General features: G+C 48.4%; 1 protein-coding gene across 2 annotated transcripts in view; it reads right to left on the bottom strand.

Moving 5' to 3' along the window:
• Positions 1-1,714: 1,714 nt before the first annotated feature.
• Positions 1,715-19,149, bottom strand: part of LOC146785119 (uncharacterized) — a 578,200-nt gene continuing 560,765 nt past the window's right edge. The window contains exon 32 of one of the 2 annotated variants that reach the window (XM_085633808.1): positions 1,715-12,780. In XM_085633808.1, the coding sequence (XP_085489934.1) occupies positions 12,557-12,780 (224 nt within the window). In that variant the 3' untranslated portion in view covers positions 1,715-12,556. The remainder of the gene's footprint in view (positions 12,781-19,149) is intronic. The other variant, XM_085633809.1, reaches the window with a different exon arrangement.

The raw sequence follows: 19,149 nt of genomic DNA, 5'->3' as shown, positions 1-19,149 counted from the left end.
CTGTCCCACTAAGCTCTCTGGAGTCTGGTATAGGAGTAGAAAGTCAGGATTCCCAGGAGCAGGTATCTGCCCCCTTACCCCTTGTTTAATTACAGGATGTCAAGATCTGGGCTTTGTCCAGGTACTTATCAACACATCTGTAACAGCCTCATTAAATGGAAGCAGAAGTTCTCTCTCATTTGGCCAGGGTTGGGCACTTCATTCAGGACATTTGTGTTTACCTCTGTTGTGGACAGAGTAAGGTCTAAGACTTCTGCCTTCCTCCTAATCACCGTGGTGAAGGAGGCAGACCCTTCTACTGCCATCGAGTGGAGTGGGGAAAGGCCAATGTCTGGAGAGGTGTCTAGACCAATGGAATCTTGTAAAACTAAAAAGATGCTTTTCTCATCATAGCGTTTATAATCACTGTTCTTATCAGCAGGTGGTTGGCAGGTTTCAGGGACAGAATAGAAGTACATGCGTGCCAGTGTGACCTCTGGGGTGGGAAGAGGAAGAAATTGAGTTTCGGGGTCCAATAAAACTAATAGCTCTGGTTCCTACATTGGTGACTTTGGAGATGGCATCAAGGCGCTGGGTGGTGGCGTCAGTCACGGCACAAGTGATGTTGCTGATGGTGGAGTCAACGGAGCTGGGGACAACCTCATAGTGAGGTGAATTGAAGCAGTGGCGTTGAGGAATGATACACCGGCTATAACTCAACTGGAAACCACCTAGGATCATTGGGGCCCCAAGGTGCTACAGAGAGAGGGACCTGGTGGAGTATCAAAATATACATTTAGGGTCATGGCCATTTTGAACTCGTGGACTTGTTGCGGTGTCACCGACGGTCCGAGGAAGTCGGGGCTCATAAGGACCAATTGTGGAATCAGTTCCAAGTGTGGAAACAATTCTGTCTCCTAGAGGCACTCAAGGTATTCACACACCTTCAAATGGTGGGAGTGGTCTGACTTCTTATGTTTATTTAATTTCTTAAACTTATTTGAACTCCTGGACATTAAAGGTGATGGTCATGACAGCAGCCCCTTGATCAAGACCACAATCGCACCTTTGACTTCGACCAAGACCAGGGGTTCTCTTCAACTTCCTCCAAACTACTGCAAGTTTGGCTACGCGGATGGCCTTCTTGTTCATCTTCACATAGCAGTTGGACAACGCCGAATCGTGCCTAGAGCCAAGGGACCAGAGATAGACCTTATGGGTGTCTGTGACCGACATTTGTCGGTTGGAGTCTTTGCAAGTTTTAAACACTATTGCTTTTGGAGGGAACATGTCTCTCGTACATTGGATAAAAAAAGTTTAAGGGAAAATAAACTGTCACTCAGACAAGAGTCAATGGAGTTCTGGATCCACGTTAAAAGGCTTGGAAAGAAAAGAATTGATCTCAGCATGCAGACGTGGTACATATAGGCATGATTCCGATCCAAAGCAGTGCTGCACAACGCCACCTACCGACGCATGAAGAACTGCTACCAAATTTCTTCGGATCAAGTCTGGTGCATGGGGAACATTACAAGGTGAGGAATCTGCAAATATAAGTCTCTATAAAAACAATTCATTTGAAATGCTTGTGAGATTAAAGGTTTATCATCATTTTGAGAATTCTCAAACTGAAAGGGGTGTGAAAAGTGCACAAATTACATGAATATACAGAAAAGCAGAATATGTTCAAGTGGAAGGTTGCAGCAATGTATAAAAAAACTCTCAGCCCACAAAACAGTTTTAAGTATTTACTAGTGTAACATATACAAAGTCTCCTTGAACTCACTGCGGTCTTCCTGATGGCAAATAATCTCCCTGATGCAGATTAGAAATGTAACTATTTTTTAACTGATTATAACTAGAACAAATCTGCTAACAAAAACGAAGCCATTTTTTAAAAGCTCCACATAATGGATAAATATAACTCCCAAATCCCTGAATCAGAACACACAATTGACAATAAAAATGCCTTTTTGAGTGAATTACATACTTAAAATAGGAAAATACAACGCTCCTAGAAATCAAATATCCTAAATATTATCTGACCTCATATAAATCAGTGTATTATACAGCAAGGAGGAAATAGCACCATTTCTATTGTGAATGCACATATACAATGCAATCAGGTAAACATTTAACCCATTGTCAAAGATCTTGTTTTTCTGTATTATTGCTCTTGTCTTAGGGCACCGGGTACATCTAAGAAATGGCAGAAAATGTATTTTGCATAGTGGGGTACGTAGGAGACATTACATTGCTTTTTTCAACATATTCGAATCACTCTTGGTATGTGTGCAAGAGGCGTCCCATGCTATGCTTAACGAGAGGCTTGTTAAAGTATACTTGGACTAGTTTAAAATTGGCCCAAGATTGTGTGCAAATTAAATGGCACATTTTGAAACAGTCTATGTGTTCAACACTCTGTAAGGAGATGGACATATTATCCACCCCTCTATCTCAGCAGTGTGAACCTTCTTTTAAGTGAAACCTTTTAAAGGGCTAACAGGGCACTCAAAGAGCATGGGAATCATAAAATTAAGACCTTGTTTATACCAGTTTTACTGAGTGCACATAATGGGGTCATGTGCTGCTGCTCTCTACATCTTCCCCTGGAGTAAGCAGCATCATCCCTACAATGTGATTGGTGCATCAGATATGGATGAAAAAGACACTTCACATATGTCAATTCCTGGATTGCCACTTGGGCTTAAAGGGTAGGTGGTTCACATGATGTGTTATATCAGTACATCCACATTCCTGGATCACTTTTCTGTTTACAGTGATCCTGGTAAACTCTTTTGCACTTTGCAATTCAACACTGCTTTGGATCAATGTGCACTTAGTAATAGAGGATTACACGAACCCTGATAAGTCTGATGTGCTAACGCAAAAGCCCTGACACCAGGAGCACATGGCTTCTGAAAGAGGGAAAGGACTGAAAGAACACAGAGTCTGTAGCCCAGCACCAAGAGGTTAGCGCTCTAGCATAAATAACCATGGAATGAGAGCGGTCACTGCAGTCTTCTCTGCAATGGAGTGGAGGCGGCAGCAAGGAGCAGAGGAGCACAAGAGAGGATAGCAGGAGAAATTGAAACCAGAGACAGCGTGGGGGAGCTAATTCACAATAACTGAGGGTGAGAGAGTGAGTGAAAAACAAGAAAGATATTATAGGAGGAGCCTAGCGCTTGACCAAGATGGCCGCGTGAGCCTTCAGCTCCCGCGACCCTCGCGCCCTCCTGCAATTATCCTGTCCTAAATCCTGTTTTTCATGCACGGAATCCTGCAGATGAGTCACAGCTGGGGCGATTGACGTTGTCCGGGCTAAGATCACCCACCGGGAACCGAAGTTGTGCATGGCGGAAGATTGCGGCCTACCTCCGGAGGATGCCAGGGGCTCGCGTTGGCAGGATGCCCGGCCACTAATTGAACAACAGCGGCCTTGGGAGGTGTGAACTGGCGGACGGGTGCCGCTGCACTTTCACTTTCGCTTTCTCGCCCGTTGCTTGCTCTGGCCCGGGAGTGCTTCATGCCGATCCCCTGATATCTGGAAGACCTGCACTCGACCCTGGCTGGCTGTTGAAGTTCTGGTTGACCCTGTTTCCTCTGGCTGAGCGAGGCACGTCTTTTTGTAACTGACCACCCTGCTGTTCGAGATGTCGGCCAAATCGGAGGTAGACAAGCCGAAGTCTAAGACTACCAGGCGGGGAGGCTATACCCAATCCAACAATATGGATCGCTATGCCCAGCAGAAGGGGTCGCCTGGTGGATCGGGACAGTCGCTGGAAGCACAGAAGGCCGATCCATCCCCAGCCTCGGAGTTATCATTGCAGGATATCAAGGGGGCGATCGAGGGGATGCAATCATCGATTGGGCGACAGTTCGAGACCCTGGCGCACAAGGTGGACATGATTTTGGTTGATGTCAACTTGATTCGCGCGGACCTGGGCAAAACCAATGAGCGGGTCAAGTCCCTGGATTTCAAGACCACTGGCCTCGCGGATGATGTTTCGGAACTCCAGGCTGAGGTTCGCAAGTTACGGACCGCGAATGACCTCTCCGCCCGCCGGCTCGAAGATTTTGAAGGTCGGGCCCGGCGCAACAATGTGCGCCTTATTGGGGTCCCGGAAACTTCGGAGGAGCTCTCCGTGGATTTACTCGTCGAGGACTTGGTGGTGAATCATCTTGCGCCTAAGGGCCTCGGCAGGTTTTTTGCGGTTGACCGGGCTCACCGAGTGCCTGGCGGAAGGCCTAAGGTGGGAGCCCCCCCGCGACCGATTGTCGCCCGGATCTTTAATTTTCGAGACCGAGACGCTATCCTGCAAGCATCGAGGGTGACAGGCCCGGTGCCCTTTCAGAATGCCTCTGTGAGCTTTTATCCTGACTTCACCCAGATGGTGCAGAAGCAAAGGCAGGGTTTCCTGGGGGTGAAGAGGCGGCTTAGGGAGATGGACCTGAAATATGCCATGCTTTTCCCCGCCAGGCTACGTGTGGTGTATGAGGATCGGACTTTCTTCTTCGAATCGCCGGACATGGCAAGGGACTGGTTGGATGCGCTCCCTCGGCGACAGCCCGGCGGGGACCGCGTGGTTGGAGCGGAAGGCGACCGGGATGGACAGGAGTGATACCTCCGGTGTCGGTCTGTTTTGACTCAGACCCGGACAGTGACTAGCACCCTACTGCAGTAATGGGAGGGCGGCGGGGGGAAGATAGGAGCTCTTTCCTCCCTTGGGGTACTTTTTGTAGATTTGTTTTTGATAGGGCGACAGGCACACTGCAAGTTGGGGGGGCTTTGCAAGCTGATGCAGGGGTGCAGGGAGGGGGGGGGATTTGGTATGTTGGGGTTGTTGTTGGGGTTTTTTTTCTTGCAAGGCGTAGTAATTGTTGTCAATATTGTCCGATTGTGGTTCTCCGGGGGGGGGGTGGAGGTCTCTTTGTGTTTGGGGATGGGGGGTAGGGGCTTAAACATAATTAGCTGGAATGTTAATGGCTTAGGGGATCGTATTAAATGGGGGATAGTCCTGCAATTCTTGAAACGGACCTCGCCAGATGTGGTCCTTTTGCAGGAGACCCACCTTATAGGGAATACGTGTTATGCACTTAATAGAAAGGGTTATAAATTCATTGCTCACTCGGGGTTCTCCTCGGGCTCCAGGGGTGCGGGCATACTTGTTAGAGCTTCCCTGCCATTTGAGGTTGACTCCACCATTGCTGATGATAGGGGGCGCTTTGTGGCTGTGGCGGGGAGGTGGGAGGGCAGAACGTTGGTATTGGTTTCTGTTTATGTCCCTCCTGCCCTGCAGGCCTCCACGTTTGCTGATCTGGGCAAGGCCTTGTTGGAACTCCCTGACGGGATGCTGGTGGTGGGAGGAGACTTCAATGCGGTTGGATCTGGATTGCTCGATAGGTACCCGCCCAGGGACACCGGGGGGGCTCAGAAGTGGCTTCCCGGCTTTATAGACACTTTTGGCCTGGTAGACTGCTGGAGGCTACGGCACCCCACTCAGAGACAATATACCTTTCACTCCGGGGCCCACGGTAGTCTCTCTCGGATTGATTACTTGCTCACTCTGGCTGCGCACGCCTCATTGGTATCTGAGGCTAGGCACATGGCACGGGGTATATCCGATCACTCGCCGGTGTGGGCCCGTCTGGATATTGGCCGGGCAGTGGGAGGCAGGGTGGCTCCCATTAACCCCTGGTACTTTCGTGACCCCAAGCTGCGCGGTGCGTTGCGTTGCTGAAGGCAGTCGATCACTATTTTCAGGAAAATAAGGGTTGAGTTGAATCTGCGGTGTCCTTGTGGGAAGCGTTTAAGACCGTATTGAGAGGGGAGGCCCTTTCCTTGGTAGTTGCCGCCAAGCGGCGGAGAGACGCCGAGGTGACACAAGTTGAGGACGAGATTGCGGCTTTAGACGTGGCCTTGGAGGAGGAGGTTGCAGCGGCCACACTGCATAATTTGAGCTTGAAGCAATTGGAATACAGGGATCTGGTGACAAACGCTGCCAAGACCCTCAATAGGGAGCAGCAGGGTCGATTGTACGATGTCGGTGATAAGGCCGGGAAACTGTTAGCGTGGTTGGATAAAAAAGAGCGTGTTAATAGAGTGGTGCCGGAGTTGTCGATGGATGGGGGAGAGGTTGTCACTGACCCTGACGGTATAGTCCAGTGTTTCTCGGACTATTTTCGTACGGTATACACCTCGGTTTCGGACAGGCCGACTGAGGACTCGTGCGACCTTCTGCGTGATATTGCTCTGCCCTGCCTTTCTGCCATAGATAGGGATGACCTCGATGGAGATATAACTGTTGACGAAGTGGCGTGTGCTATCCGCGTGTTGCGCTCGGGTAAGGCCTCGGGCCCAAATGGTTTGCCGATTGAGTTGTATAAGCTTCGTCTGGATAAGTTGGCTCCTCACCTGCGCGCCATGTTCGTGGAGGCGCGGGTGAATGGGTTTCTTCCGCTCGATCAACGACTGGCGACGATTGTGGTAATACACAAAGACGGTAAGCCCCGGAACAAGTGTGGTCCCTATCGGCCGATATCACTTCTCAACGCCGAGCCGAAAATCCTTGCCAAGATCCTTGCTAACCGCCTGGTCCGGGTGCTTGGAGATTTGATCCACCCGGACCAGTCGGGCTTTATCCCGCACCGTAACACTGCACTGAATCTTAGACGTCTTCATGGAGTGATTGCTAGGACGGGCACGATGCGAGAACCGGCCATTGTGGCGGCCCTCGATGCCACGATGGCTTTCGATACGGTGGAGTGGGCATACCTGTGGGCGGTGCTAGCCAAGTTCGGCTTCGGGCCTGGCTTTGTAGGCTGGGTGAGGTTGCTTTATGAGGGGCCCCTTGCTAGCGTCGTGGTGAACGGGCAGGCGTCGACACCATTCGAGCTCGGGAGGGGCACCCGGCAGGGCTGTCCCCTGTCGCCGTTGTTGTTTGCCCTTGCCCTTGAACCGCTGGCGGCGTGGATACGATGGCACCCGGATATACGTGGGATTCGTTGGTCGCCTGACCACGAGGACCGTATTTCGCTTTACGCCAACGATATTCTGTTATACCTCACTTCGCCTAAGAAATCTCTCATAGTGGTTTGTGACGTCTTGACTTCTTTCGGTAGGAACTCTGGTCTTGTTATTAATTGGGGAAAGTCATACTTGTATGTCCTGTGTGGTGATGTCCCGCCTATCCCGCGAAACTGCTCGATCCAGATCGCCCGGCAGGGCTTTTTGTATTTAGGGATCTATATTTCCACTGACCCCACTTTACGATACGAGAAAAACTTGCTCCCTCCCTTGGCGCGTTTGCGGCGGGACGTGGCGGGCTGGCGGCGGTTGCCGCTTTCCCTCCTTGGCCGCGCCGCCCTGTTTAAAATGATGTCTCTTCCCCGTTTCCTCTATGCCTTGCAGAATACCCTTGACTTGGTCCCGGCCAGTTATTTCCGAGAGGTAGAAAGCCTCCAGCGTGCGCTATTGTGGGAAGGGCGACCGCGCATAGCGATTGCTAAGTTGACGCTTCCGTGGTATGACGGGGGTATCGTGCTTCCAGACATTCGCCGTTATTATTGGGCCACTCAGTTGAGCGCGATTAACCATGGTGTCTATGGTCCGGCGCTGAGCCCCGGCTACGCCATGGACCGGTGGTTGCTGCGCGGGGGTAATTACCACAGAGCGCTGAACTCGAAGTCGTTGGAATTAACCCTTACGGGGCCCACCAGGGTGGCTGTGCACGTGTGGAAGGTGGCGACAGATTCACTGGGCTGGAAGGGTAAGCTTACCCTTGCCACCCCGTTGTTTGACTCCGATATTCTGGGAAAGCTTTGGCATACAAAAGGGTTTGAGAAATGGGACCTGATCGGTATATCCAGGGTTGGAGACCTTTTGGTTAAGGGTAGGGTGAAGTCATTCGAGGAGCTGCAGAAGGAGTACGAGCTAGGGAGCACGGAGTTCTTCCGATACGCTCAAGTGTGTCGTGCCTTGCGGTCAGTCCTTGTAGAGGGGGAGACGGTGCCTGAGTCCTCTCCGTTAGAGGACCGGATCCTGGATGGCCATATGCCAGAGAGTACGATCTCTCTCATTTATAAGAAACTAATTAATGTTCGGGCAGATCTTCTTCTAGGGCTGCGCGACCAATGGACTAGGGATGGCCTTGAATTAGATGATGAGGATTGGCAGTATGCAGTTTCTTCTCCCAAAGAGGTCGCGATCCCTGCGCGCCTGCGGCTGGTGCAGCTTAAAATACTCCATAGAGTTTACGTGACAGGGCCTAGGCTGGTCCATATGGGTTTCTCTGAGGAGGGCTTATGTAAGAGAGGCTGTGGTATGGTGGGCACCTTCCTACATATTATTTGGGAATGAGGTGCGATCATGGAGTTCTGGAAGCGAATCCACGATGTCTTGGGGGAGGTGACGGGCATCGCCATGCAGCCGGAGGCGCGGTGTTATCTTCTGAATGTTTGGGGTCCTACTGACCACGACGCGGCACAGACTCAGTGGGTGACCCTAGGGAACATGGTAGCTAAGCGCGACATCGCTCGCCTGTGGGGCTCTACCAGGCCTCCTACGTTGACAGCGTGGATGGAAAACATGGATTGGAGCATGTTTAGGGAGAAGACAGTGTATTGTGCTCGAGGGCGCCCCCGGAAATGGCACACTGTATGGGGGCGATGGAACCAGTACAGAGGGGACATATGCCTGCCCCCAGACCCGGACCCGCCTGAGGAGCAGCTCTCCCCTTAGCATTCTTTCCGGCTTTGTATTCTTTGCCGGTGTGTGTTTGCCTTCTTGAGTCTCTGCCTTCCCCTCCTTCCCTTACTATAGACCTGTGTCTGATGGACGAAATGGGGCTCGCTCCCCCTGATGGGAACCCTTTTTGTGCTTTAAGTACTTATCGCCTTGCTTGTGTTTAGGTTTGTGTTTCTTTAAAGCAGAACCTTTTGATTCTCCTATCAGTGAAAAGTGGACGCTCGTTTGTGTTGTGTTTCCAAAGCTGCCGTACCTCCGGGTTGTCGGCTGAATAGCTGTGTCCCTGACTCAAAAGAATAAAGGTTTTAAAAAAAAAAAAAAAAAAGAAAGATATTATACTAGAGTTAATTAACAATAACCAGAGAGGGGGAGGAGCGGCAAAGAGATGGTGAATGAGCACAAAGACTTTGGGCCCGATTCACAAAAGTAATATGAGACAAAATCCTAACTTTACGACTTTCTGTATTCACAAAAGCCATTTAGCAGTAGTAAAGTTAGGATTCCTAACTTTACTACTCATAAACTGAGACAAAATCTTAACTTCACGACTTTTGGTATTCACAAAAGGCATTTAGGAGTAGTAAAGTTAGGATTCCTAACTTTACTACTCCAAAACTGAGACAAAATCCTAACTTTACGACTTAAGGTATTCACAAAAGGTATTGTAAATATGCCCAATTCTTTCTTTTCAAGACTGTGTTTCTGCTCATCCTGACATACTGCCTCAGACATACAACAAACAATAAGCACTGCACGTAGGCCCAGCAGGTAGTTAACAGACGTGGTATACAAGAGGCACCCACTACTAGCCAATGCCTGACTATTTTGCCTACTCCCTTATGCCAACCCAGCCTAAGGAAGTGGAAAGTCTACCCGGGCCTACAAGAAATCAAAGTCAAGTCGACCACACATCTGTGATGTCATCAATAAAAGAGCGGAAGTCTGTTCTTGGACAAACTGCAACTGGGTGCTATGCAACAAGGGGGAATTCCTCACCTTATAAATTCCCTGCCAGCGTCAAACTGGATCTGAAAATCTTTTCTCCAGCAATAGCTCTCCAAGTGGTGCCATCCTTCCCAAGCATGAACTCGGAACACCGCGGACCACTGCATATTTGGAGTCCAGCCTATGAAGCAGCTTCTCGTCTTTGGTGGGAAAAGGAGGGGGAAAAAAAGATGGTAGGGTGATTGACTGACCCATAATAACAGCAGATAGCACTTCTGGAATTAATGGATGGACTGGTCCCAAGAGTGAATTTATCGGGTAGAATATCATTAATGGTGGCTGAACCGAATGGGCCTGGAATTTCTGACCCAATGGGCTGAAGTCATTGCCACTAAGAAGGCAGTATTAAAAGTTAGAAGTCTAGCCAGGCAACTGTGCATCAGATGGGGATGCCATAAAAAAAGTCAACTAAAGATTTAGATCCCACTGAGGAACAATAAACCTTGTAGACAGAAATATATCAAGCAAATCTTTCATAATGCACACAACTTGTGGCAACTTAAACAATGAAGGTTGGTTTGGGAGGCAAATGAAAGTGGCTTGAGCAGCCACATCGTCTTTTACATTGGATACTGCTAGGCTATTCTAGGCAAGAGACAGTGCAAACAGCAGGACATCGGAAATGCATGACCACCTCCGAAAATAGGGCCCCCCCTTTCTATTGATAAAGCGAATGTTGGTGGTGTTTTCGGACAGAAACTGAATGATGCTCTCTAAGACTGAAGGGACAAAGGCATTCATGGCAAGGTACATTTATCATAGCTCCAGCATGTTTATATGCAGGCGGTGCTACAACGTCGACCAAAGTCCCAATGCCATCATGTGGTCCAGACAGGTGCCTGAGGTCAGCAAGTAGGAATACCTTACTACAGTAGGCTGTACCTTCAGAGGGCTGAAGAAACAACCCATCAGTAGTAGTACAGCTCCAGATAGGCTGACTTGAAGACAGCCACACAAGCTGAGGAGCTCACTTGGAGCCGGTGCCAACTCAGACACAATTGTAGGGTTCTTATCTGCCACTAGGTGTGAGGCACCAAAAGTATGCATGTGTCCACATACCTAGCAGTCATAAGACCTGCAGGACCTGGGTCCGAATTTGAATCAGACACATCCGAATGATCACCTGAATAGCCACAATTCTCTGACAAGTGAAGTCCTTCATAAGGGTTATGTCAACCGCTGCCCCAATAAGAGTCAGCCTCTGCATGGATGAGAGGTGAGAGTTTTGGAAGTAGGTGGTAAAGTCCAGGCAGTGTAGGCAAGTCATCATCTGCTGGAGATGTTCTTGGACCAGCACCGTCATTTTTATGTTATTTAAAGGTTTAGTTGCAGGTAGAGGTAAAGGGAGATTTTAGTGTTATGGGGTGGATAGAGGTAAAGGGAGGTTTGTGTAACTTTAGGGTTCATGGGTGGGTAAAGGGAGGTATGGGGATATTAGGGTTTATGGGTGGCTAAAGGGAAAGATAGTTTAAGGGTTTAGGAGTAGGTAAAGCTAAAGGGAAATAATGGTGAATTTGGGCTTAGGGGTGGGTAGAGGTAAAGGGAGTGAAGAGTAATTTTAGATTTCAGGGGTGGGTAGAGTAATGGGCCTTTATCAGCCACTCATGCAAGTATGGGACTACATGGTCACTTGACTGCCACAGTGAAGTTGCCACCACAGCCAGCATCTTTCTAAAAGCATATTGAGCTGTCATCAGTCCGAAATGGAGGACCGCAAAATGTTAGTGACATCACGTCAGAGGCGAGGTCGTGGCTGGAGCTGTGTGACGCCACCTGGCAGAACTGGAGAGTCATTGTTGGGGAAAAAATTCTGAACCATTTTGAAGCCAAAAAGCTGTATTTATAGAATGACGAACCTTTAGGAAAATGTATCCATCATAATATTCGTTTTGTTCTTTCTTCACAGTAGATTCCCTGTTTTCTTTAGAGCATTTCCTTCACAGCCTCGTAGACCTACCACATAACTTTTCTACTACCCCATCACTTTGCACAGCTCCTCCCACCTTCACCCTGCCACTGTGCCAACTGATCGAGTGACCGATTGCTGTACAACAGCTCCTTTTTCCCACCTGGGACCATGCAGGGTATCGCTGGATAGGCGCTCACTGTGGTCCTGAACTCTTCCATCTGCCCTCAGCCAAATGGGCAGGCTAATTAAAGAAGACAATCGTTATTTTAATAATAATGATAATTATATGCAATTTTAAATTAAGCGTTCGTTTTTCAGAGAATCATGTTTTAAAGCATTTAACATGTAACTAGCATTACTCAAATCAACACTTCATTTTCTTCATGGTTTCTTGGAAGTTCCACTGTCTCTGACAGGACTATAGGTGCTGGGGAAGGTTTTACAGGCAACAGCCTGTTGGGAAGCATCCTCTTTTCTCAGTAAGCCAGTCTTTGTGAATAGGAAATGCAGAAACTCTTGATCTTGAGATAAGCATTCTTATGACTTTCATCATCAGGGCTGACATTCATCTATATCCACCAATCCTCAAATGGACCCAATCCATTCTTTGCCAACCTAATCAAAGCACCATAGCATCATGAACCTAGCAAACTCCACCTATATGAAGAAACAAAAGATATTTCACAGTCTGTGTAACATGATATTCAGCGAGCGCCAAGCAAATGGTGCATTCTAGCCCTAGATGGAAGCTGTCTACATACTACTCAGAAATTATCTATCTCCTCATGATGGGGAGGAAGACCATTTCTTCTTGAAAGCCCACAGCTTGGTAGGCTGCAATACATTGTGAGTACTTCATATTGGAGCTGGAGACCATATTCAGGTCAGGACAGCTGGCTTCATCTTGTCAGAGCATTTCAGTTATCTCGATGGGCTTTGGCATGAAGGTGTAGAGATTCCAAGCTCCTCTGTAGTATCACACAGGTGGACTTGCAGTGGTCCCAGCTCTCAAATCGGTTGCCATTTCCACCACAGCCACCATACCAGAAACGCTCACAGCGCAAGGAAGTGCTGTTGAAGAACCACTTAGCCAGGAAAGAGTGGCATGGTCCAGCATCTTTTTGCTCTTTGCACACTGCTGCTGCAGAAGAAGATTAAAAAGGGAAGATGGATTAGTAGTGTTGCAACTTACAAGAGCACAAAGTTAATGACATCTTTAACTCAACACAATTAGGTTGACTGATGATATCAACCATGACATTATGAATGTCATTCCTATGAAATAAAGCTTTGGCTTTTTTAAAGCAAAGAGCGATACCTACATAAGGTCTGGCCAAACAGGCAGTAGAGTCCCACCACACACACAGATCCATGCTGAGTTGGCAAGGATTTTTCACCAAAAGTCCTCCTGCCAACATGGACGGAGCACTTTTGTAAAAAATGCTGTGTCCACCATCTGCCATTGCCATCTTGGGTCGGTTTGCTTTTTCCCCCCCAAAACCTCCCACAGCAGAAGTTCCTTTCTGAAGTCCCTGGGGCACTGGAAGTTCTCTCCCAGCGCTTCAGGTAAATTGCTGCTTTAGTTCCTGCCCCCGACAGCCAGGCTTTGCAAGGTGGGCCCAGGCGGGAAAAACATTATTTGAAGCCCACTCTAAATAGGAGAGACATTCCAACACTATTCAGCCAGAGATTCTTTGGCGGCAGGCCAAATGCAAAGTGGTTTCCAGTAGCAGACCAACTGAGGCTCCTCCTTCAGAAAGAAAGTAATCCCCCATCTATACGTGAGGATAGCTACAGAAAATTTGGCATGCTAGGTACCCACAGATTGCTGGCAGATGTCCTGTAATTGCCCACCTCTAAATAAGAGCCTAAGGGCCAGATGTACGACCCACCAATTTGCGACTCGCAAATTGCGTCACATTTGCGACTGGCAATTTGCTACTCACAAATTAGGATATACAACAGTGTCTCAGACACTGTTTGCGATTCCCAATGGGGTTGCAAATTGCATGCCTCATTAATATTAATGAGGCAGGCGCAATTTGCGACCCCATTAGGAATGGCTAGCACTCACAGGGATGGTAGCCTGCTGGGGTCAGCACACCACCATGTCTATGACTGCTTTTAAAAAAAGCAGGTTTTTTTTTATGCAGCCTTTTTTCTTAAAGGAAAACGTGATGCATTTAAAAACAGAAAAATGAAACTTTTCATTTTCATTTTCCCTAGAACCACTGCCTGCCCTTAAAATTCTTTTGGCCCATTCACAAAAGGGAATTTTTACTGAATAGCAAAATGAGGTTTGTACATGGCCGTGCCCTAATTTGCGGTCGCAAACAGGCCGATTGTCTGTTTGCGACGCAATTTAGGGTCGTACATCTGGCCCTACATGTTTAGCTGAATCAATAACAGAGTAAAAAGTTTCCAAGGGTACAGGTTCATTCCTTGTTTGCTATATTGATGCAAGAGGTATATCAAAGGCCAGTGCAAAGTCAGCAGATGGTCAGATTGAGAGGATTGTAAACATCAACACGATTAGCTAAGTTTGTCCCGTTTTGACCCGGTTTTTTGCTTTGTCTATAGAACCTTTGGCTGGGTAATAAAAAACAGTCAGACAAAATAACGAAATACGGGTGGATACAGTGTAAACTGCAGACTACGTGATTGGCATAGTTTTGGTTCTATCAGCTGAAAGAGAGACTGTAGGAAAGTAGGATCTGCTTTCATGGTCACCCCCACTTTTTGCTGGTGTCATGTTTTTCTAACTAGTCTGACTGGGATCCTGCTAATCAGGGCCCCAGTCTCTGCACTTCTTCCCTAAATTGGACACGGTGAGTACTTAGGTAAACTCCAGCTTGGCTAGTGGTGTACCCTGATTAGTCCCTGGTATATGGTACTAAGGTACCCAGGGCATAGGTCCACCAGGGGTCTCCCATGGGCTGAAGCATTTATTATGCCACCCATGAGAGACCACCTCAGATTGTAACTACAGGTCTGTCATTGCAGCCTGTGTAAACTAGTGCTAGCACCACTTATGAAAAATATAGGTTTCCTGATATCTAAGGTCACTGCAGTTAAAACCTATAAATCACTCCCTAGGCAGACATTTCAATCCTGAAGGCAGGCTGCTCAGTTCTAAGTGTGAGGGTGCCCCTGCATGGCCAGGACACACCTACAACCTTCGGAGTCCATTCTCCCGGGTTGTAAGTACATCACCATTAAAATACATATAGTGGCTGTAACGAACCCTGTCAGGTTTGCTATCAAACATGTTGGAATCATACCCCCACTGTAAAGCTCTCAGTGCTCCCGGTACCAGTCTCCTAGACCCAGACATCAAACTATGGCTGCTGACGACCAGAGACACGATTCTGCCCTCCTGCTGCTGAGCCAAGCTCGAGCAGAGGAAGGCAGGACAATAGGTATCCTGTCACAGGGAGGTGTGACCAACTCCCAGACAGGACTTACTGTATTGGGACAGGGTGGGGGTGCTTACCAGTGCCAGTCGGACTTCTTGAAGGGCACATTTGGTGCCCTCCTTACATACTCAGGTCCAAACCAGTTCAGGGAACTGTTGGCTCTGGTGCAAAACTGGACAAAGGACATGGGAGTAACCTCCCCACTGTCCAGCCTCTCCTCTAGGAGGACCCCAGAATCATTCCAACCCTTTCCTTAGGGTACTTAAGGGCTTACTGTGGGTGGGTCCCTAGATTTATCGTGGGACAAGATTTAGATCACATACCACTTCAACTTCGTCCGTCTGGGCACTCTGGACCTCGCTGGACTTCGCACGGTAAACCGAGACTACTGGCAAGACTCCTGCTGCTCCTGCTCTCGTCGTCCTTCCAGTCTGCTGCAATGTCTGTGCCTGTGCTCCATAGGTTCTTTACAGGGCCTGTGGACTCATCCAAGACACCCGAATGAATCTCCCTTGGAGTGAAGGAGTCACTCCCCTGCATCTGAAAGCACCGCAACGCAGCTGACCGGTTTGTTGATCCTGGGCTGTCCGGTTCTGGAGACTGGTACCGGGAGCAATATAGGCCCCCCGGAGGAGCTTTACAGTGCATGGAATCATAGGTCCCCACTGTTTACGGTGTGGAGGTATGATTCCAACATGTTTGATGCCAAACATGACAGGGTTTGTTACAGCCAGTTTAGAGAAGGTCGTTGCGTAATGATACATGGCAACTCTATATGTTATAATGGCTAATGCACTTACAAACCAGGAGAATGGACTCCGAAGGTTGTAGGGGTTACCTGCTCATGCAGGGGCACCCTCACACTTACGACCCAGCACCCTGCCTTCAGGATTGAAAGGCCTGCCTTAGGGGTGATGTAGGACTTGGCCTTTTTGGCTAAAGTTCCCTAAACTTTTTGCTTTCCCCCTAGACCGTTTTCATGACATAGAGTTGTCATTTTAGATGCTTTGGGTACTTTGCCACTGCTGGTCAGTGTCAAAGTACAAGTGTTCTCTATGTAAAGTGTAATGGTAATTGGTTGGCCATGATTGGTATGTTTGCCTTACTATTAAAGTCCCTAGTGTTGTGCACTGTGTGGGCCAGGGCTAGTAATGCAAAGGCGTGTGGAGAAGGGAACTCAGGCCTGCAGTGTAGGGCCTGCGCGCAGTTTGCTAAATTAGCATGTTGTCCTGACAAGTGTAACCACTTGTTAGGTCTTACTTTCCCTTTTTCATACACATTTGGTACCCCCTGGGCAGGGTGCAGTGTAGGTAAAAGGCAGGACATATACTAAGGCGTGTGTTATGTCCTGACAGTGAAACACTTTCCATTTCGTTTTTCACTGCTGAAAGGCCATTCTGTCCATATGATAGAATGGGAGAGGCTGGGTGTTATGTTTTGGTAGCCTAGTTTCCTGTAATTTTATAATGGAGAGGTGAAGTTCAGTATGTATGAACTCACAGTGTCATAACACATCTTTCTATGAAAATGGTTTTGTCACTGTGTGTTCAGAAACCACTCTTTTAGAAAGTGGTCGAGTTTTGTGCTTTAAGCATTTCTGTGTGTCTCTGCTGAATGTGGATTGAATGTCTGGATCCGAGAGGTGAGAGGAGCCGGGAGAGGTCTTGGCCCAGGGAGGGGTTGAGATGGCACCAGGCTGCCCTGCATCTGGAGAGTAGGGGGAGGAGAAGCCCGGGAGGTGGAAAGGCCTGAGCTGGTGCTATAAACCAATTGACCCATCTCCTGCTGAGTGATTAAGGATCCAGTTCCCCGTATTAAAGGTAGAAAGGTGACACTGGGAGGGAGACACCCAGAACTGTTTTAGGGAGGGGTCAGGGACCCCTGAGCACAATGAACTTCAAAGACATTAAGGGGTATAACTATTAGAGCTGAAACCCCTGAACGTTGGAATGAAACAGAAATGGATTGAGACTGAAAAGGCTTGGACCCATTTCGTGGTCAAGAGGAACCTCTGCTAAGGAAGGAGCAACTTAAGAGACTGCTGGGGAAAGACCAACCCTTGCTTTGTGATCTGGGGCTGGTTTGCAGTTTGCTGTTCTAACCAAGGAAGAGGCTGTTGGGACTGTGCTTCGAGGCGCCGGGTCCCCCTTCTTGACAGAGACTGTGCTTTGTGCTGTGTCTTATAACCCCAAGGGCCCGAGGTGATCTGGCTCCCTCTTTGGAAACACAGGAACATAAAAGTTTCCTGAGAAGTTTCAAGTGTCGCGGTGGGCGCGTGTTGTGGCAGCTTGAGACCCTCGGAAGGTGTGCCCTGTGATCTTGGACACACCAAGGAGGAGTGAGACTCGGATGCGCTGGGTGCGTGTCGTGGTGCACAGGAAGCACAGGTGAAGAGCGCCTGGACAACTTGGGTATCACCGGTGAAGTGAGTCTCGGACGCGCTGGGTGCGTGTCGTGGTGCACCGCAGGTGTTAGTGAAGAGTGCCTGGTCAGCGTGTGCACTGAAGCTGAAGTGAGACTCGGACGCGCAGGGTCTCTCGGTCTCTCAGACCTTCTGACGACGTGAGCCTTTGCTTCGGCTCAGAGTGGGGCCCGTACTGACGAAAGGAGCCAAAGTAAGAAGCTGTACTCTGTCATCATTGAACCGTGTGGGGGCAACTGTTATCAAAGAGCCTGATTGTCGTAATACACATTGCCAATATTGCTGCTAACGAACTGCCGGACTGTCTTAGGACGCCTGACATTATTATTGCCTAACGAAGTACAAGATTGTAGCGCTACACATTGCATTATTTCTCCCTTGCCAAGTACATGATTGTAGTTACGCATTGCATTATTTCTTAATTGCAAAGTATATGATTGTAGCAGCCCGCATTGCATTATTTCTTCATTGCAAAGTACGTGATTGGGGTGTGACGCATTGCATTATTCCTTCATTGCGCAGTACATGAATGTAGCGGTACACATTGCATTTTTTTTCCCATTGCAGGTACCGGGGTGTATCGTTACGCATTGTATTATTTCTCCTGTGCCCAGCACAGGATTGTATCATTACGCAGAGCACTATTGTTTGTCTATCGCAACGTGTGGGATTCTAGCATTGCGACCAGCATAGCATTTTGAAAGTGGTGGTTGGGATTTGAACCTACCAGCCAGCCGGAACGAATATTACCCTTTATTCTATGTTGGCTTATGTATCGTGTGGTCTGATCGTATATATCTTTTTGTATAAAGTTATACTCGTTTTTATCAAACTTGTGTCGAGTCCATTTGTGGTGTCACCAGGGGGTTGCTGTGGGCGTGGTTGCACATACAGAACACTTGTGCCTTGGAGATAGGCCTGGCTGCTCGTGCCAAGCTACTAAGCGGGTGAGCAGGGTTATCTCAAACAGTGTCCTTACTTGGCCTAACGTTGAGTGGGGAGCCCCAGGCCACGCACTTGGTGACAATAGTGCGGGACTGGGACTCCGGCTTCCAACAGGTGACTCATAGGTTTTAAGTGTAGTGACTTTAGTTATAGTGAAACCTATATCTGTCGTTAGTGGTGCTAGCACCAGCGTACACAGGCTGCAATGGCAGGCCTGGAGTCACAATTTGAGTAGTTTCTCATGGGTGGCATAATACATGCTTTAGCCCATGGGAGACCTCTGGTGTACCTATGTCCTGGGTACCATGGTACCATATACTAGCGACTTACAAGGGTACCTTAGTTGCCAATCTGGAGTGTACCTAAGTACTCACCATGTCCAATTTAGAGAAGTAGCACAGTGACTGGGGTCCTTATTAGCAGGATCCAGTCAGACTTGTCAGAAAAACATAACAACACCAGCAAAAAGTGGGGGTGACTATGAAAGCACATCCTACACAACCCCCCCCACTCAACCGTAAGGAGATGAGACTAACCTTGCCCAGGCACTTCTTCTTTTTCTAAGTGGAAATATCTGGAGAGACCATCTGCGTTGGCATGGTTACTCCAAGCCTATGTTCCCCTGAATAGTCCATCGCCTGTAGGGAATTGGACCATTTAAAAGGTTTGGGATTTTCACCCTTCATTTGTTTAAGCCATAACAGGGGCTTATGGTCTGTCTGAAAAA

The sequence above is a fragment of the Triturus cristatus genome, chromosome 11 (assembly GCF_964204655.1).
Source record: "Triturus cristatus chromosome 11, aTriCri1.1, whole genome shotgun sequence".
NCBI classification, from domain to species: Eukaryota; Metazoa; Chordata; class Amphibia; order Caudata; family Salamandridae; genus Triturus; species Triturus cristatus.
The sequence above is the reverse complement of the archived record's forward strand: the minus strand, read 5'-3'. Positions and strand labels throughout refer to the sequence as shown.